Source organism: Melospiza georgiana, chromosome 1 (assembly GCF_028018845.1).
Source record: "Melospiza georgiana isolate bMelGeo1 chromosome 1, bMelGeo1.pri, whole genome shotgun sequence".
Classification (NCBI taxonomy): domain Eukaryota; kingdom Metazoa; phylum Chordata; class Aves; order Passeriformes; family Passerellidae; genus Melospiza; species Melospiza georgiana.
In genome coordinates, this window is record NC_080430.1 from 125329410 (window position 1) to 125350253 (window position 20844).

At 37.4% G+C, this 20844-nt stretch overlaps 1 protein-coding gene across 2 annotated transcripts in view; it reads left to right on the plus strand.

Annotated features, from left to right (window-relative positions):
• The window catches only part of PKIA (cAMP-dependent protein kinase inhibitor alpha), a 43599-nt gene extending 23973 nt beyond the window's left edge, over positions 1 to 19626 (plus strand). The window contains exons 1-3 of one of the 2 annotated variants that reach the window (XM_058026680.1): positions 291 to 461; positions 12123 to 12300; positions 17092 to 19626. In XM_058026680.1, coding sequence (XP_057882663.1) covers positions 12150 to 12300; positions 17092 to 17171 — 231 coding nt within the window. In that variant the 5' untranslated portion in view covers positions 291 to 461; positions 12123 to 12149 and the 3' untranslated portion in view covers positions 17172 to 19626. Of the gene's footprint in view, positions 1 to 290; positions 462 to 12122; positions 12301 to 17091 lie in introns of those variants that run through there. The other variant, XM_058026676.1, reaches the window with a different exon arrangement.
• Positions 19627 to 20844: the final 1218 nt, after the last annotated feature.

The window sequence follows — 20844 nt, forward strand, 5'->3', positions numbered from 1 at the left end:
TACAGATTTGAGTCTGAGCTGTACTACTTATGTGGTTTTAAAGAACAGAGACTTGAAGTCTGGGAGTGTCCCACTCACTGAACCTTGCTGACTCATATTCTTGGATAGCTTGGCTATTATGCATGTATGTGGTTATGCATATGAATATGGAAAATTACCCCTTTACGCCACCTCCTGCATTTGGTTTTGAGAAACCGTCCACTCTGTTTAAGAAAAAGTCATCTTTAAGATTTAGGATCTTGCAAACAGTATGAAATTGCTGCTCTCTTCCCCCTCTTCCTTTAAAAGGCTGCAGGTGGACTTGCCTCTGCAGGAACCTTAATTTAAACCTTGCTCTTATTTTCTCTGGCTCTGACAAACATCTTTCTCTTTATCACAATTCTGGACTGACACGCTGCTCTCTGTAGATGCAACTGCTGCTGAACATGCTAAGGTGAACAAGAGAGAAAAAAGAATAAGAGGTAAAATATTTTCTTTCATTAAAATATTCTGTGCTGTCAGACCTCCTTGCTTTGATCCCTCAGCCTGTAGTATTGTAAGACGTTTGGCCCTCTGGAATTAATCAATGCTGTTTTTAAGAGACTTGTATTTATATTGCTCTATATTTTTTTACAGAATTAATTAACCTTAGATTCTCAATTATGCCAGCTATAAGAAAACAACATATTTCTCCACTCTTGAAGCAGGAGCACTAGAAGGTTGTAACAAGAAAAATGCTTTTGAAGGCTGGAAAGATTGAAGGTTTCATGGGACAGTTTCTCAGGGGTTCCTTGAAGATACCTCAAAAAGCAAATGCAGATCCAATTTTTGGCATCCATAATGTGATTTTAAAAATTTGGAGCCTTGTCCTAAAGAATTCTGACATCATCTTATTTGATAATAAATTGCAATAAAGAGTATTTGCATATGTGTTCATTCTGTTGAGATTATTAACTTTATAATAGACTCTGTATAAAAATGGTTCATTTTTCCTGAGTGGTGGGTGACATACTCTAAATAGAGAACTTTTTTTTCCTTTGAATGAAATGAAATAAAATAAAACAAAGAACAATCAAGAATTTTTTTTCCTCTGATAAATATATGGCTCTCATACACAGGAATAACATCTGGCAAAAATATAGGGATATTTTTGATATTTACCTCCCTGTGAAAATGCAGCAGATATGTCCAGAATTTTGCAAGCCATAATATTCTTTGTTTTAATCTTAAGTATCTACCAATACTTCCCAACTGACCACTATCTAACATTGTGGTAATATCAGTGGTCCATTATAAAGAATCTGTAAAGTATTCCTGCTGGAAACAAGTCTAAAAAAAGCACATTTGAGACAATTATTTCAGGAAGCCCTAAGTAGGCTATGCTGTTGCATAGCAACAGAGCCAGGCAGTCCTTAGTCTCTAAAGTAGTCAGTGTACACATGGGAACAGAATGCAAAAATGATGGAAACCTTGAAAAATGTAAGGCTGAGAATAGGAGAAACCAAAGTAAAATGATATACAATATAACATGTGGATCTATTTTGTGAGGTACAATATATTGAACTGCTTTTAAGTTAAAAAAACTGAAAGGCTGTTAGCCAAATTGTTCGCCTTTTTTTTTTTTTTTTTGCAGCTTCTAGATAGTAATTAAAAGGCAGAATGTCTGATGGCTGAGAAAACTAATTCAAATGTAAAGTAGGTTTTAAATGCCTTCCACAGGACAAAAAAAAAAGGATGGGAAAGGCAGTTTGTTATTAACAAGTCAAAAAGCTGACCAGATAAACCAGGAATGTGAATATCTTTGTGCCACAATACATTAATCAGTATTTTATAAATTGCCTTTTCCATCTATTTTTTTTTCTCTTCCAGGCAGTGAAAATATACTTTAGATGTCTTGTGTTCACAGGTCTTCAGGCTAGCCCAGTGGTATTTATCTTTGCAAATACTGAAAAATGTGATGTCATTGGGTATATTTTTGGAAACTCCAACTTTGCACGTGAGATGTGAGATCTTCACAGAAGCAAATTATCCTATAGCAGTTTTATTTTTTTTGAGAGGTAATTGATTTTATTAAAAGCAAATAGGAACCAATATTTAATATTTAGAAATACATGGTTATGGTTGATCTAGCTATCAAAAAGGGCAAATGCTTTCCTTTCAGTACAGTGTTTGCCGCTGCCCAAAAAGAAACAGTAATAAGCTGAAGCTTTTCTGTTCTGGATGCTGCAACACATACTTTCTTGATGAGTCATGACTGCATGATTTTAAAAGGTAATCACATGCAAACAGTTGAGCTATTTCACCAGAAATTACTGAAAAGATATGTAATACAACAAATGTTGCTTCTGTTTAGTAGCCTACATTACCCTAAAGATTTGAGGAAGAGTGCCTTGGAGGGGGGACAGCTGTTTGTTTTAATAATAAGGAAGAGTTAAAGGACAGCTTAACTGTAGAGCATTTAGCTTGAATATCTGATGGCCAGACTACACATTGTACTAAAAGATTGAAGAATCCTAGCAAATAGGTGTGGAAGGAACCTTATGAAAATGCTGGAGCATCCTCCTGTTATAAATGCTAAGTTATAAATGCTGTCATGATACTGTTATCTAGACATTTTCTCCTTGCTGTTCTAACTGCATGCTTTCCCTTTCAAAGGCTTTGTTACCTACAGACAGCTCTTGTAGATGCTGTAAACATATCAGTCAAATTGACAGAGTGCTGAGCATCACAAAATACAAACCTCAGCTAACTTGGGGATGGGAGCGACCCATTGCAATGGGGGAGCCAAGCCCTGCACTCACATCAGTGGCTCTGTCAAGTCCTTGAGTCAAGTTATCCCACTGGGAGCTGTTTGGTAGAGCAGCTGGAAGAGTCCATCACAGTCTCCCTTTTTGGTTGTAAACTGGTTTTTCAAACTGAACTCTAATTATCTCAGGCGATTGCTGCTTCCTCCCCATCTCCATATGCTTTTTTCTTTATTTCTGGTCTTGTTCTGCAGACAGACTACCTTTTCTGGATGCTGCCTCCCCACCTGAAATCTGATTCTTTCACATCCATATTGTGTTCTTACAATGCCATCATATTCCCCTAGCCCAGCACATGCATAGATAAGTCCTGGCAGTGCTCATTAATACCTTCTTGCTAGCCATTACCTTTACTGATATTTTAAAACAATGAAGAGCAAGCTCTTACAATTTGCATAACACAGCTGTATTTTGCATAGCAAAGTATTTTACCAGACTGGGCATAGGTTAATATATAAGAAATGGGCTACATTTCTTGGCTTGTGACAAAGGAGTATGAATCTTCATGTTAGTTTCATGGTTTGCTGTTAGGAATTGCAACAACTGTAATGAATTACTAAGGAATGTTCAGCCATTCCAATCTATAGTTCATCTGAGTATTTGAGCCCTTATAAGAAATGGAGGCCGCCTTGTGCTATGGAACTATTTTTTGGAAAACAGAGCTGGTTCCCATTTAAATGGAAAAGTTCACCACAATGTACTGCATACAGTCTTTATGCCACTTCTTGTTTGTTCATTGGATTTTTTGGTTGTGTGGATTTTTTAGGGTTTTTTTTTCTTTTTGTTTTTTGCTTTTTTTTTAATGAGAACGAAGGCTTTTCCTTTTATTTGTTTGGATTTTGTTTTGGGGTTTTTTTGAGGGTTTTTTTTGGGGGGGAGGTCATGTTGGTGTTATTGTTTTGACCTCAAAAGCCAAAGTACTAGTTAAGTACTTAACTAGTTATTACTTAAGTAATATCTAACAAAATATATAACTGCAAAGTAAAAAAAAGAGATAGTGAGGGAAATAGATCTTACATGGATAAGCATTTTATGGATGTTGAATTAAAAAATTTAATAGACCAGAATCCTTTTAGGGCATCTAGAGTTAGGATTCATAGAATCATGATACCAGGTTTGAAGGGGACTTCAAGGATGTTCTAGTCCAACCTCTCTTGGCAAAAGCATCTGTAGACAAGATGGCCCAGCCCCCTGTTCAGCTGAATATTAAAGGTGTAGAATACTAGGGAATGCACCACTGCCAGTGGATGAGTGTGTTCTGATTGTGAATAATGTTCCTCTTGTGTCCAACTGGAATCTCTCCAGTAGTAACTTGTACTCATCACCCCTCATTTTTTCCATGTGACTTGTAAAAAGGGAGTCTCCATTTTGTTTCTGGCCACCCCTTAGATGTTGAAAGATGGTGGTAAGGTGCCCCCTAAAACCTTCATTCCTCAAGGCTGAACAAATGCAGTTCTCATGGTCTAAAAATCTCATTCTTAGCCCCTTCCACAGCATTAATCTTCTGCCAAAAATTGTAAATGTGTTCCTTAGAAAACCCTTTTTCTTAGTGTCTTCCACATCACTGCCTATATACCATTCATTGGAAGGCTCATACCTGTCTGTGGGTAATTCACAGAATTATCTTGCTATCAGAGCTTCAGTTAAAAGTTTGCTAAACCTGTATTTTTGGTTTTTTAAGTGGAAATTTGTCTGTAAGGAAGACAGTGGCTCACAGCAGTTTGGGCCAAAATATTTGCAGGTTACTGATGATGACTGTTCAATGTTTTGGGAGTTTTATCCCCTGTGAAGCTGTATACAGCCTGTTGTATGTAGCAGTGACTAAAGGAGATAAAAATAGTCACTGCAGTGCTTATATCAAGTTCTCTAAGGAACAGAGTCTCACCTAATGAGACCTGTGTTGATCAATACCTTTAAATCACTGGCTGTGAATGCTGGCACTACTGACAGAAGTGTCTGAGAGAATAAACTTGATTACAGCACGAATCCTGAATTAAAGGCAAGGTTAGGAGCTTCATGAGCAAAGCCCACACAAATTTCCCTCCCCCCTAATCCCCATCCCCCCTACTAAACATCCTGATCCTGAGCAGACGTCAACTTCACATTTCTACAGCAATTCTTGTCTTTTCTGCACAGAGTGTTTCCAAGCTGCCAGTCAGTTAATGGATTCTCAGTAGACTGGTCTTTTCCAGTAACCCAGCAGTTGAGGAAGAGCCAGTTTTTATTGTTGAGGGGTGATTTTTGTGTCCTAGTCTTCATGACAAAAATTATTATTTCATCTAACTGTTAAGTGCTTCTGAATTGCCATATAAAGACCCCAATACACAGGCTTTCTCCAAAGGCTGAAACTAGTCCTTTTGAACAAACACTGTATTTGTTCAATGTAGTGTTCTTCTGCCTGTGTTCCTTGGTTCAAAGCACCATAGCATTCTAAGGTGCTGCATACCTGGCCTCATCCTGCCAGAACCTTAAAACATGGACCTCCTTTCAGCTCAGAGAGATGTGTGAATGCTCAGCAGGGCTGCCAGGTGTATGTCATGTGAGGAGCTGAAATGCTCTCGCCTGGCTTGAGGCCTTTATCTGTGATTATAAGGGGCTTGCAATGCTTTTTTCTGTTCATAGAGAGTATCAGAGTGTCCTGGAAAGTAGTGCTTTAACTTGCTCCTTCCCTTCACAAGCCAAGAGGTTCTTTCACAAGCTGCAAGTAAAAGTCACACAGCAGTGGACGCCTTTTCTTACCAACACATTGCCTGCCATTCGTGTTCTTTAGGTTAGGCAGTGAACAGTGATGGTGGATTCTAGGTCACCCTCTTCTGCTCCCTAACGTAGTGTCCCTATGTAGATATTTAAATGTTGTGATTAGTTTCTTCCATAGGGTGTTAATTTCAAAATATCACAACATTTGTTGTTAGTTTTTAATTACTCCCCAAACCATCAATGATATCTGCACTGCATCTTTCCAGAGAACCAAGGTCCCTGTAGTATTGCTTTATTGGTTATGTTTGCCTTTTTTTTTTTTTTAATTTGCTGCTGCTATTCCATTGCCCAGTTTCATGGAAAACTGGAAGCTAAAACTAAATCTGTGACCTCAGAAAAGTGGTGGATGATAGACCAAATTCTTATGGTCTTGGGCACAGTGAAATTTGCTTGGGCAAGGACATGGTAAGAACTGTAACTATTTGGCTTTTAGTTCTGTAGATCTCTTTAGGAAAACTGCAATTTAGATAATATAAAAGGAGAACCTATTAACTGTCTTTGTGAATAATCTGCCTTTATGGGTTGTGAGCTGAAGGATATCTCACTTCATAGTGCTTTTTTATGCAGGTTTAAACAAGTTTGGCTTTTTTTTCTGAATAAAATCTCAGGTGTTTTTTTTTCATTCTGTTTATTGTTTAACCAGTTGAATTGCCTGTTAATTTCTATTATGATCTTAGTAGTACTAGGATGGCTATGTATAGAATGTGCACCCTAAAAGTATGCTAATTATCAAATGCAAGTGACCTGTTCTCCATTACTGTTTCAAGGAGCTGGTCACTTCAGAAACATCAGACAGAAAAAAACTACAGGAGGGATTTTCAAAGTGCAGATCGAAATACTGCCCAGCTTTATATCTTGCATTGTCATTAATATTTTCTTTCATTTGCTTTCAAGAGTTAATTATATTTCTCTGTTCATCTGTCTGTGCAAAAACACATTATTGTATAACACAATAGATAGAATCTCTGTGGAAGAAAACACTTTTGTTAAATTCTTCCTCTGATTTTGCTTTCAGCTTAGAAGACCATGCATAAGGTAGAAATCTAGCTACAGATTGCTGTGGAATAGGTCTGTATCCTCACTGGAAAGAGCCCTGTAGCCCTGTCTCTTAGGCTAGATTTGGAACCAAAATTTATTTTAAAAGCATAATTATACATCTTCTCTAAATCAGACATGCTATTAAATGACAAATTCTCCTTTTTTTTTTTTCTTTTTTTTTTTTGTTCCCTTGTGAAAGCTGAATATAGATAATTACATTTAAATAATGTGCTGATCGTGATACAACATTTAGCAGCCAAAGCCTGGGAGAGTTTTATTTGAAAATCTTTTATTTGATGCTGCCATTAAGCATAGATGGAGAAAGAGCGGGAGCATACATTGAAGGATTTTACCTCTTAGCCTTACGCTGCAGCTTTGCCAAGAAAATGGCAGCTCTCTGGTGCTTGCCAGCAGCATGTGCCAAATTCATAGACAAGCTGTATGTGTGTCAAGTGCCTGCTCTTGTTCTGTCTTCCTTTTGAAATAATAATGAAACCAATTAGCACAGGTACTTCACATTCACTTGGGCTTCTTTTAGGTATCTAGTCCCTTAAACAGACTTAAGTTCAACAACCCTGGGTACCTCTAGCCCATGAGCAGTAGAGACACTGATTTTTAATTCATGCTGGTATAATTTCTGTACTTTTCCTCCCAAACCCCTGGGAGCAGTGGCACTGTGTATTACTGGGTTTCACTGAATGATTATAGAACACAGTCAAATTTGGATTACATTTGTGAACTCGTCAGTAACTTTTAAAGATTTTATTTTTTCAATTACAGAGATTTGACTGTTATCTTCTGAGACTTGTGGGACAACATTTGCTTTATATAGGGTGGAAATGGAAAATTTAACATAAATGGGATTGTGGAGTTAAAGGAGTATTTTGGTAAATTTCTGAAAACACAAATACTGATCCTTTCTGTACCTGTTGAATTATGATGTTCTCATCATAGAATCATTAAGATTGGAAAAGGCCTCTAAGATCAAGTCCAACCATTCACCAAACATCACTGTGTTCACCACTAAGACATGGCCCTAAGTGACATGTCTACACATCTTCTGAACTTTTCCAGGGATGGTGATTGACCACTTCCCTGGACAGCCTGTTCCAATGCCTGACCACCCTTTTAGTGAAAAAAGTATTCCTAGTATCCGATCTAAACTGTCCCTGTTGCAAGTTGAGACCATTTCCTCTCATCCTGTCCCTTATTTCTTGGGAGAAGAGACAGACCCCTGCCTGGCTACATCCTCCTTTCAGGCAGTTTGGAGTGATAAAATCCCCCCTGAACCTCCTTTTCTCCAGGCTAAGCACCCCCAGCTGCCTCAGCCACTCCTCACAGGACTTGTGCTCCAGACTCAGCCCCAGCTCGGTCGCCCTTCTCTGGACACTCTGCAGCACCTCAGTGTCCTTGCTGTGGGGGGCCCAGAGCTGGGCACAGGATTTGGGTGCAGACTCTGTACCAGTGCTGAGTACAGGGTGACAGTGACTGCCCTGCTCCTGCTGGCCACACTGTTTCTGACAGAGGCCAGGATGCCATTGGCCTTCTTGGCCACCTGGGCACTCTCTGGATCATGTTCCACAGATATTGACCAGCATCTCCTGGTCCTTTTCCACTGAGCAGCTTCCCAGCCTCTTTTCCTCCAGCCTGTAGCATTGCATGGAGTTGTTCTGGTGCAAATTAAGCACTTGGCCTTGTTGCACTTATCCTTGGCACCCTTCTTTTCTCCTTCTGCATTCCTTGGATACTTACTCTACCCCTTATGTTCAGTGTAGAATATTCATTAACAATACAGGCATGTCTTGATAGACTGGCTAAAATCCAAGGTAACAACTCTACCATTCTCATCCTCTGTAATTTCTTAAGTAAATAATTTTCAGCACAACTTTTTGTGAGGAAGGGGCTGGGAAGGGAAAGAGAAAAAAGTCTAAGATACCCACATTTCTAGATGTTTATGAAATTGAGAATCTGAGGAAATAAAAAATGCTGTATGAAAATCCCCTGGGCTGTGATGCAAACTCTAACCCATATCAGGCATAGTGACTCTGCATGGGAGGAAAGGTAAATCACAGCTGGGGGGGATTTCTGAAGGGATAGTATCTTATCAGTTACCAAGGAATCCAATCTTGCAACAGCAGGTTTCATTAATCCTTATTCTCCCAGACCTCCTTTCTTCAGTTTGCTGGCTCAGTTGGCAGAAACAGTCAGGTTTGCAGCCCTCTTGTTTCAGTTTAATTTCACATAGTAGAGTACTGGTTTCACAACTTTTTGAAAAATTAAAATTCTTAGAACTAGCGGGACTGTGACCACAATCTTTAATGCAGGAGTACCTGTTTATGCAATTATTTAGGAAATTCAAATTATATTTCACAGTTATTAGCAAATTCCACTCCTGGCACAGAGACTGCAGGGGGGAAAAAGATTTTTTTGAAGTGAATGCTAATTCCTTAATGACTGGTTCAGTGAATAAGTACAAACTGCTGGGCACTGAGCCATTCATTGGAAGAGGAGCTCTTGGGTGATATCATTGTAGTTCCATATTTATGCAGTAATGTCTCAAGATAATGCCAATACAAAACAGAATGGTATTTGTTATTTAGGAGGAGACACAGACAGGCAAATTTGGAAGTGTCATAAATGTATGTTTGATAACATTATTTTTTTATCAGAATGTTGTTAGTAATACCATATTGAGCATACAGAAAATGAACATTTAAAAATTTCTCTACAAGCACATTTTTCCATGCCTTTATAGCTTGTTTTGTAGCTAAATAAATATAGCTTGTTTTAAAACTAAATAAGCTTGGGATTTCCCCTGATAGTCTCCATTTTTATGGAATGTTTCAAGAGAAGTATTATCTCACAGAAGCATATTCTGTGGAGTGGAGTGCAGTTTGTACATCCAGGGAATTTCTCATGGAGTACAACCTGGATTATTTTGCAAGTCTTACAGCCCTGCAGCTTGTTCCACCTCAGTCATGGTCTTCTCTAGTTATTCTGGGCCTGATGAACTCCATATGCACCTTTCAAAGAAGAAAAGAAAACAACTCTGTGGTGGTTTTTTCTATACTAAAAATAAATTAATGTCTTCATGGGGGGTGATAGCTACGGTGACTTTGGACTGGTCCTACATTGATATGAAATCCAAGCCTGTAATACTATTGATTGCTTTCATGGTTTGCATTCTTTTTCTACAAGCCAGTTGCAATAAAAAGCATTCACAAATATAAGGGATTTCTGTTTAAAATCATTTAGTCTCTGATTTTGGTGAATGCTATTCAGTGAATGGGTCAGATAAGTCTGAAAACTTGTGCTGTTTTCTTATAGAAACTGTCCTCATTGTTTCCCTGAACCATTGCAAATTACATGCTGCATTACTACATGGTTGATGTATTTGGCATTGCAGTGTCTGCACCTTGGGCAAAGAACAAATGGTAGACTTCTCACTTGCTTCAATATTCTTGCAGTGTTTAAATTGGAGGGCAGTTCAGAGGAAGAAATGCATGGGGTCTCATTCTCATGCAAGCTTTTGTTATTAAACAAAGGCACTGCACGATTTTATGTGTGTCAGGCAGGCTTTCAGTCAATGCTGACCTCTTTTCCCTCCCTAGGTGGTGGTGTTAGGTTTTCTGGGTTGTTTTTTTTTTTTTTTTTGGTTTTTTTTTTGTTGTTGTTTTGGTTTTTTTGGGTTTTTTGTTTGTTTGTATTGGTTTTTTTTTTTTTTTTTTTTTTTTTTTTTGTTGTTGTTGTTGATTCGATTGGAGTTTTTATTTCTTTGTTGGTTTGGTTTTTTAAAGCAGTTTCCTGTATCATAGTGGTTGATCCTAAGAGTAAAATTAGCCTGTCAGCCATTCAGTGTTTGGCTTGGGACACCAAAGCTTGATAGCAGTGAACTTCTTTCCGAGCCAGTCAGTCTTGCAATGATACTTGATGTAGTTATATTTAGACTAAATAAAATGTGGTGTAGAGCTCTTTTCTTGGCTTCTCACACACATCATACATACACCCTCATACAGCTGACTGAATCTGGGGCGGTGAGGAATGGAATGAAGATGAGGAGTGAACAGGGTTTGTAAAGTTATTCAGAGGTGAGGGTGGAAGAGGATTGGCTGTTGTCTTTTTTGTATCTATTTTTAAAATAAAAAGTGTTTATAAAAATGAGGGCTTTTTTTGTTTATTTGAAGAGAGAAAGCTGAACCTTTAGCTGCTGTTAATATTTGTGATGACTTCAAGAGCTGCTTCAGTGTCCAGCACCTACAGTAGGAACTGATTAGAAAGATTTATCCATTCTATGCCAATGTGAAGTTTTGGCCACTTTAGTAATAACAGCTAAAGCCTCTTGCTGTAGGCAGCTGTGAGTTGCTGCCTGCATGGCCATATCCTCTGTCTGCAGTGTGCAGAACCAGAGAAATTCTGCTTAAAATGAAGGAGGCATACAACTGTGGGGGAGCTGCTTTGGTTGAGTGGTTCTGCAGTGTTTCTTCTCTTTTAAGTACTCCTCTAGCAGACAGCTTCCCTGATTCCCCTATGACATGGAAACATAAAACATGAGGAAAGCATGGTTGCCTAGCATTTTGCAGGAAACCCTAGACTCGTACATGTGAAACTACAGTAAAAGCAATGTGATCAGTGAGAGAAAGTGCTCCTCCCCATAATCTTTAAGATTTTATAAATTAAGAAAATAAAATTCTGCTATCTTAGATCTGTAGCATATATTGCAGCAGAGAGGCAGTTCTTTCTGTTCCCGAGATTGAAATAGCATATTGTATTTCCTGTGTCTTTGTCAGATCTTGCATTAATGCACATCATCACTTTATTCCATAATGACACAAGAAATAATTATTTTCTAATGAAAAGAAGTTCTGAGATTATACCTAGCTTACAGAGCACTGCTTTCAAACTTCTGCAGTCTAGTTTAGCTATTCTGCTTGCTCTGGAAGCACATCTCCCCTCATTTCAGGAGCATTAAGGTAACGCATCAGGGAACCTACCACACCAAAATTAGTTGAGTCTGAAAAGGTCTTTATACAATGTCAAAACTAATACCAACAGGAAAGAAAATATACAAAACAAAACAGTGTCTTGTGTATGAGCACAGGGTTCTGCTCACAAAAGCATTATCAGTTTGTACTTTCTTACTCGTTACATTCTGCTTTTTGTAGAAAAGAACTTTGTTCCACCCCCTGCCTACCTCCTACATCTCAGCTAATATTAAAAGCAGAGACAACTCTATAAAGAAATTATGTTGCTGAGGTCATTGCTTTTATAAAGTACTCACTATCACTTTATGAAACATGGAAAATGAAATTGGTTTAAATACTGTTGAATACAGCTGGCATAAAATACACACAGTGTTTTTGCTTTCTACTCAGTTTCTTCTCTAATTTCTCCAAATTTTGAGACTGGCTAACCAGTCTCAAAGTCTAAAAGGAGATGTGTCAATCTACCCTGTAATGGGAACTTCTGTTCCTAATTCATGAAGTCATCTGGTTTTCTGGTGGTCTAAGTGGTGATTTTTGTTTTTCTTTTTTTCCTGCCATCCAGGTACTGCTATGTGGATATTTGTTAGCAATGACTGATGTGGAATCTACATATGCAGACTTTATTGCTTCAGGAAGAACAGGTAGAAGAAATGCATTACATGACATCCTTGTGTCCTCTCCAGGTGGGAACTCTAGTGAACTAGCCTTAAAGTTATCAGAGCTTGATATAAACAAAACAGGTAAGTATATTCTGGGATTTTATTGTATTTATTTAAAACTAAAATGAGAACTAGTACACAAAGCATGGTTTATGTGCCCACATTATTCCCTTGTTCCTCAGCAGAAGAAAATTTTTTTTTTCTAATAAACATGGGTTGCCTGCAATAAGAATCACTGACTTCATAATGGAAAGGGTGGTTATTTGCAAGTACAACACATCCCTGAATAAAGAAAAGTTCTTCTTCAGTGAGTGTCTAGTGGCAGGGTCCAAATCAGGATAAAATTTATGAAAATTAGAGTATAAGGAAGAAAATAGGGAAGTTTTTATTAAAACCCAAGTCTGCATAATATCCTTTTGTGTATCTATCTGACTTGAGGCCTGTAAGAAAAACAATATGTCTGCTGAAAGGTTGTTGTGAAATAAACTTCTTTTTAGCTGCCAAAGGACAGAGCAATAGGAATGCATTAGTGTTTGTTTTACCTGGATCTTTGTTTCTGAGTAAATTGTCTCTTTCTCTTTTCTGCTGATGCTTGTCCTTCTCTTAAGATGACAAGCAGTAATGCAATCCTAAATCTTTAATATTACCACCATTTTTAAAAGCTTCTGCATATTCAGTTGAGTGGAGGGAGGGAGAGTGGACCTTACATGAAATAAAAATATTAATATGACTGGGTATTTATTTTTATGTTAGATGAATAGCAGCTAATGAATAGATGTTACAGGTATTAGAAAGCCCTTTTCAGATGTTAGGGAAGGCATGGTTTTACTTATTTTAATAATAGCAGAAGGTAATAAATGCAGCAAAGTAGAAACTGTTGGTAAGCAGCTGCCCTGTTTGTGCACATACTTTTCTCAGAGATCAAGATGAGTTTTGAGAGGGAGTCTCTTCACAAGTCAGTCACATGTGGGCACCATGGTGTTGAGGTGGTTGTAGTGCTGTTTTGAAGGAGGGATTTTTTTTTTGGCTTCTGGACTCATGTACATCCTAAGTCACTCCTTTTGCCAGTTTGCGACCTAGAGATTCTATATGCATGCAATTCTAGCTGGGCAGGGCCTTTAGTTTATTTCTGTTTAAAAATGCTTTATGTGTGTAGGTGTGTCATTTTATTTTAGTGAGAACAGGTGTAAAATATTGGAAAAATAAAAAGTAGATGTTATTTGAATGGCACAATGCCAACATTCAGTCTCTAATTTACACTTATCAAAGTCTTCTTTGATCTTGTCCATTTAGAAAAGAAAAACAGTCCTTTTTTTTAAGTTAAACAGTGGAGTTCTTATAAGCCAGGAATGTGTTTTCAGGAGTCTCTTTAGTTCTTCTTAATGATCCCTTTTGAAGCCCAGGTAACCTAATCAATACAGAAAAACATAAAGAGCTGTTCATAAAATTACCTTAGATAGTAGAAACATCTGCATACTTCTTCAAAAGGTTATTCAATTTCCATTAGATAAAATGAAAACACATTTAAATTCTGTGTTATTAGTACAACTAGGGGCCAAGTAAAAGCCTCCAAAAAATTACTGGAAAAAGGCATTGTCTTACCTAGTATTCATGTGAGTATTATCACTTCATGTCATTCCAAATCAAGAGAGGCTAAAGAATATTTTGCATGTAAAATCCCAGTTCAGAATATATTAATGCTTGTAGGATGCATATGTGCATCACATCTGACAGGATTAAGAAGAAAACACGTTTGGGGGCTATATCTTATTTCTTTCAAGGTGCATGTCAAACAGTTTATGCTAAGTACAACTTAATTATATAAATATAGACATCAAGTTTCGATTCCTTCCTTTTATTCCTCTTACAGCTGCATGCATTTTCTTGCAAAACTGCAAATGTGTTTGCTTTCAGCTGCATGGAGTAATGGCAGAGTAGGATAATGCAGATGTTAAAGGAAAAAAAAGGTAGTTATAAAACATATGTAAATTAAACTACCCTAGCATATTTAGTACATTCACTTCGGAAAGCCTGCAGATAAGTTTCCTGTAAAAAACCAGAACAGCTTTTAACAGCACTAGACTTGTTCAAAGACAATGTATTTTTCTGTTACTCAGTAGCTGATACCTGAGGTGAGTGTTGGTTAATCCCCTCATCAATGAGCCAACAACAGATAATAGAGAGTTTACTGCATAATTATGTATAATAAGTATAATTACTGTATGGCACTCTCCCTTCAAAACAACTGTCCCAGTTTTCTTTGTCCATAGCAAGCTAACAACCTGTTATTATCTATGGAATGGATATATTTACCAAACACCAAAATACAGGTTCCAAGGTCTGTGTCAACATGTTTTATATAAATTAGGTAAAAGCAACACTATGTACATCTGACAGATAGAACTCATAAGTTCAGAAGCAAAAGAAAGATATTTAGCACAGAAATCAGCAGGTAGCTCTCCTGCTCAACACTCTCAAGGTAACCAGTACAATCCAAGAAACTTGATCTTGCAGGTTGTAGCTAAATGAAGTAGTGAGGTAAAAGTACAATGAAGAATGACAAGTCTCTGCAGATCTAATGTCTAAAACAAACTGCTGCTTTTATAGGTGCTATAGAACACAGAAAAGGACATTTCCTTGTAAAAATTGTAGTGGTCCAAGCATCTACAAATAATGGGTGTAATAGGGTGTTAAACACCTACATAACCCAAATGAAGAACTGGCTGTAGAAATAAGTGAGTGAAAGTAATTTATTTTAGTCCATGGTAGAAATGTTTTGGGTGTAAGCAGGGGGAATAGTGATAGACACTGTAGAGTCAGTAATGTTACAGGAAGAAAATTGAGTTAAAAGCTGTACATTAGCAGGACTGGTTATTCTAGCCAGCTGACCTACTCACACAACTGTATTGTGGCTCAGAGTATTGTATTATTTAGTTTTGTTTCTTTTTTTAATACTGCCTGATGGTTTCAAAATGCTGTGTAAAAATTACAGTCTTGCTCTTGAGAGTTTCTAGCCATCAGGTTTTAAAGGACAAACAGCCATGTGCTTAGTAGTTTTGGGATTCTCAGAACTTAAAAGCAAATTTATCTCTGTAAATATATTTTAAAGCCTTTGGTAGGAGATCTCTGCCAGTAGAAAGAAAAAGCTGGTACCAAGATAGTGTATTATAGATTAAATGGGTTTAGATGAATGAGTTTTTTCAGCAAGTTGAGAAGAATCTTTCAGGGAGTGTTATATTAGAACCTTAGTGCTCCTTCCCTGGGTCTCTGTGCTCTGTGTTTAACAATGTTTGGGCTTTTTGTCCAAGAGTGATTTTTCTTTTAAACACAAATACCTTGCAAGAGTGTTTTTTGCTCTTCAGTGGGACATGTTTCCTATTCTTCTTGTTAATAAGATTTCCACCACAAAAGTTTGGCTTGCCCACGTAGTAGCAGTCAGAATAAATGGAGGGCAGAGCAGGCAGAAAAGAAATGACCCCCTGAAATGACACTAATCGCATCTTCTGCAGTATTAGAACAAATGTAGGAGGTTTTTAGAAAGTGTTTAGACAACTGGGGCAAAAGGGATTTTTGTCTAATAATAAATAATCACACGCGGATCCATCCTGATGGAATCCTTTATAATTTGAGAGGGTGAAAGTGAAAAAGAGTTTTCTGGGAAAGTGCCTTGTAAAACAATTGTCTATTTACTACTCAACCCATAATGAACAGAACTAACTCACTGTTTAATAGGTAATTGACTTTCCATGCAACTTTTTATCAGGTTGAATGTGATAGTTCACAGTATCTTTTGTGGCATTTTCCTGCCTACTCAGTGCATGCACAAAACACAGCTGTCATGTCTAAGCTGTTTGCAATGTTCTTTGCAAGGCAAAGAACTTTTTTCCCCTACCAGTGTGCCCTTTCTTCTACACAGAAAAGAGAAGGCGTTTATGATGCTTATTTCTATAAACAGAAATAAATCTGGAGATGCACCATGTGATCTGAAAGAAGGAAACAATAAATATCTGCACTGAGAATCCTATCTTCATTCTAAAGATCTATAGATTAAAATTAAGAGGCACTGCTACATCTATCTAAACCTCCTTACAGCCTAGCCATGGAATTTTCTTCCCTTATCATGCCATTTCAGTACAAATTACTGCGAATCCTTGCAACATACATGAGAAATGTATGTCTTAACATTATTCATTGTTGTGTATCTATGGCTGATCAGTCCAGTGTTCAGGGACTTGTGTCTCACTTGCACTCACTTTCCTGTTGCCTGAACCTGTGAGGTTTTTAATTGTTATGTAAAATACAATACTTTGCATACAGATAGTAAAATAATTGAACAATGCTTTTCTTGGCCTTCTTTAGACAAGACTGTGAGTTGCCTGCTCACTGTGCCTCTGTAGGATGTGAGCTGTTCCTCAGGTTATTCTGTGGTTTGTAGTGAGACAGCTGGACTGAACACCATGGACATGATGCTGAAAATGGATGCATCGAACTAAAGCAGCTTTAACAAACTCTTGTTTTTATTGAAATTGCATCTCTTTGTAGCAGTATCTGTTCAGATTGGTGCAATGAGGTTTTTTTCTCTTATACTGTTATAGCATCATAGTGAAGAAATTTTCAAAAATACTCTACTGTTTTTGTTAAAGTCATTAATTTTTAGCTACATTTGGTATTTATTTAGTGATACTTGTGATTGCAGCTAGTAATTTGCATCTCAATAGACATTTCTTAAACAAAGTATAGCTATCTTAGTAGTGAGGAGTTTCATATTTCAGTTTCAATTTCTTTTTACTTTGTTTTTCAAGCTGATGGATGAACAATCAGGGTTCTCTTTATTTTAGGGTGGATTACTCATCTTTTTTTCCTGTCTTGTAGAAGGAGAAGGAGATGCACAGCGAAATCCAAGTGAGCAAACTGGGGAGGCCCAAGGGGAGGCAGCAAAGCAAGAGAGCTGACATCCGACTTTGACCGAGTGGAGCAGCTGCTGGATGTTTTCAGGCTACAAGAGTGTGCTGGAACAAATTTGTTTCCATGAGCAAGCTGGTAGAAAAGAAAGTGCATGTGTCTTCACTGCTGGAACCCACTCAACACAATGCTAAAAATCTGGGTACAAGCTGTGACAGAAGACAGAATTTTCTCTACCTCTGTCATCAGCAATGGTTGAACATGTATTGATTTTTTGGGATAGTGTCATCAGATGGATCCCTTCATAATGACTACTCGATGGGAACACTTTTAGAAAGTAGAACAGGTAAATCTTGTAGCAAATGGCCTTTGAAGCATCAGAGGATCTAATTGTGTATCTTAAGCAAAGGCTTGTGTGATCCTCAGAGTTTAAAATTCTCTGGCCAAAGTGTTTGCCCATTATAAGAACTGTAAAGAAAGCACTGTTTTTAGAACTTTGCATCTGTTTTACAGCTCTGTTATTTACAATGGTTTTTGTATTGTACGACTTAGATGCTCCACACTGCCCCTTCTCAACTGCTTATGAAGAATATTTCTGTTACTGTGAATTTTTCTACCACACGTTTTGAAAGGGCTGGTTTTTTTGCATAAGGTGGTGATGTGCACATGATAGATCTAAACATCAACTGCTAAATTGATTATGCCTAAACCTGAATGACTCAGCAACACTCGAATTTGTTACTAGATGAGCCTTCAAAACGATTTGTTAATGTGAATACTTGAGCGTGTGTTGTGTCCTTGGTACAGTTTTGCCACTCGCCTGTAGTTAGTTGCATATCAGAGACTCAAATTGAATCTTTTATGTTATTCTTCCCCATTTTTCTAATTTTGGTCCCAATTTCTTAATCTTTCTCTGAGATATTTTTTTAAAATGTTATTCCAAGTATTTTATTGTTATGGTAGTTTTAAGAATACATTTATTACCTTATATGGGTTAAAATTCAAACTAATTCCATGGTGCTAGAGGTTTTCCTGATTCACATTGTAAAAGATAGGCCTTGTTTACACATGGGAAAATAACTGGCATAGGTTATTGCCAAGTATGTATTCTGAAAGGAGTTTTAGAATGCAGTATAGTCCAATGAGTGGCTCCCGGGCTGGATCCAGCAAGGGGTTGAATTTTTACTATTCCTTGCCTTTGCCTCAGTTGATCAGGCTGTTGGGTTTGCACAGCCAGTAGCCTGCTACTGATGCACCTGAACAGCCAAGTGCTAGAATCTGCTACAGTAGCCTTGTGGCTTGGAGTTGGAAAGGGAGGTGAGAGACTTGTCATCTAGCACCCAAAGACTAGATTTTTTCCCATTTCATCTATTCCAAATGGCAGTCCAAACTGGGCCTTCATCAAAATACCAGGATAGCTTGTCCATCCAGGACATCACTTAAAACATCTACAGATTAATAACCTGTTCTGCAGTAGCTATTGCTGATTGATTTGTTTTTCCCCCTTGTCCTGCCCCAATAGACAAGGCCATTCATGAGGCTGAATGCTGCAAAATGGGGCAGCCACACCTCTGTGTGACTAAGGTGAGTGAAGAGAGTGACTGATAGTAAACCATGGCAATCACACAAGCACCAATCACAAGGTCAGAAGATTTGTTTTCTTTTATTAATAGGAGGTGATGTCACTTTATATATAGTATATATATATTATATATATTTTTGTGTTGTTGGTTTCAAATGTTATGCACTTTTTAATGTTTGTAAACTTTTACTAATGAATAGTGTGATTGCTTCCTGAATATATTAATCATCAGTTAACAAAACATCTTTGTGGCCACAGATGTTTGTTTCTACCATATGTATCATAGTACTTGTCACCTAAAAATTTTTTGTGAGATATGTGGAGGAACAAAACCCACTTCTGATCAGTATTATGAGATCATTTATTAGTGTTAATAAAAACAAGCCAGCCGTATGCTTGTGGCTCATGCGTGTAATATTAACTCTCACCTTCTGGTGTTTGGAAGCTGAATGCCTTGCTGTCTTATTAGCTGTCAAATGCCCTATCTTCTTGGCAAGAGAAGTAGTCCATTTGCTTTGGAAATACTGTTATCCTTAATTCTTACTCTTTTGTTTCACTTGGTGTCCCTTCCAGACTTAACACATTATTATTCACCTTTTTTTTTCATTTTTCCTCCCCCTTTCGCTCTTGCATCAAATCTTCAAGCTGAACTGGTTGCCCTTTTTCATGGACTAGTTACTGTCAATCTAGCACAATTGCCAGAAGGAAATAGGATTCTAGAGGTTTTTTTATAGTGTTACTTTATTGATGATCCATGAAACATCATCAGTAAAATGTTGAAGAAAAAGGCAATAGTAAAATAAGTACTTACAGTATATTAAAGTGATGGTTTTCCTTATTTTCCTTCACTGCTTTTCTTTATTTCAGTATACTTCCCTTCTTAATTCTTTTGTGTTGTTAAATAAAATTAATTTCAGCCTTTCCTCTCTATTTTGTATCTGTTTTTTCTGTTTCTCCTCTTTTTTTTCCTTGTTTTTAAACAAATTATGGTGTCTTTTGCTGGTTTTTGAAACCCATCTCTTTGTGATGGAAAATAGCGTTGAGCGTTGTTAATTTTAGTGGAGTAAAAGGCTATTTATGTTCCTCTTCCCCCAAAAGTGTATGAGTGCTTGATTTATCCCTTGAACTGTGCTTGCTGTCTTAATTTTGGATATTTCTGTAGCATCTACAAGGAGGCCTCACTTAATGTAAACATGTGGTTAGTCTGTGCCAAGTCACTGCACAGTATCTTCAGTATTATTGTTACCAAAGCAATTACAGAGGAGCTGCTTTGAATATATTCACACCTTTACTTCTGTGTAATTGCATCATATAACAGGGAAACTGATTGCAAAACCAGACTTTGACTGGGTTATTTTTGCTTTTGTTAGTTATCTATTTCAGTTTACCTGACACTCTGGCTTCTCTTCCAGTACCTTCTTTCTATTTTATTGTGTTCATTATAGTTAAATGTCTGTTTAATCCATGCTTATCTTAGAAAGATCTTCCCAAAAAGCTATATAGACAAAACAAAGTTAGGTCTGGAATATCAGCATAATAGAATACTCTTTATCCTTAAAAGGTTTGGCTTTGGTAGGATGATGGTGGGTTTGTTGTTTCATTTTTGGGGGGTTTTTTACAGTCTCTTTAGACAGATGTTTTCAGTGCTTTGGTCACTCTGAAGGTCCATCTCTTAAAAAGTCTCTGCATTCACATCTTGTTTCCATAATGAAGTCTATGGCTATAATCATTGCACTTGCAGGGTTCAGGCTCCCTCTCCACTTCAAACAAACAGAACTTTTAGCACCATAATTGGACAGAGATAGTGGCATTTCTTTCTTCAGCTCATTTCCATTAATGTTGGCCTTGTGCTTCAAAAAGCATGTGTTAAAAGACAGCAGCAAGCACACGTTTGTTACTTCATCAAACCATCATTTTAGAGCCAAAAGTTCACCATGACCTTTGATAACACAATTACTGAATGTGAAAAAATGTCAGTGTACTTGATCCTCATCTGTGTAATTTCTCTTTTCCAAAATTTTGAAATGGGAAAAGGTTTATCCTCATAGGAGTATAAATGGATAATTAATTATCTGGTGCCTAGGAGGAGCAACTACCAAAGGGGTTAAGATGGAAATTCTACAGCATGAATGCCTTTCTCA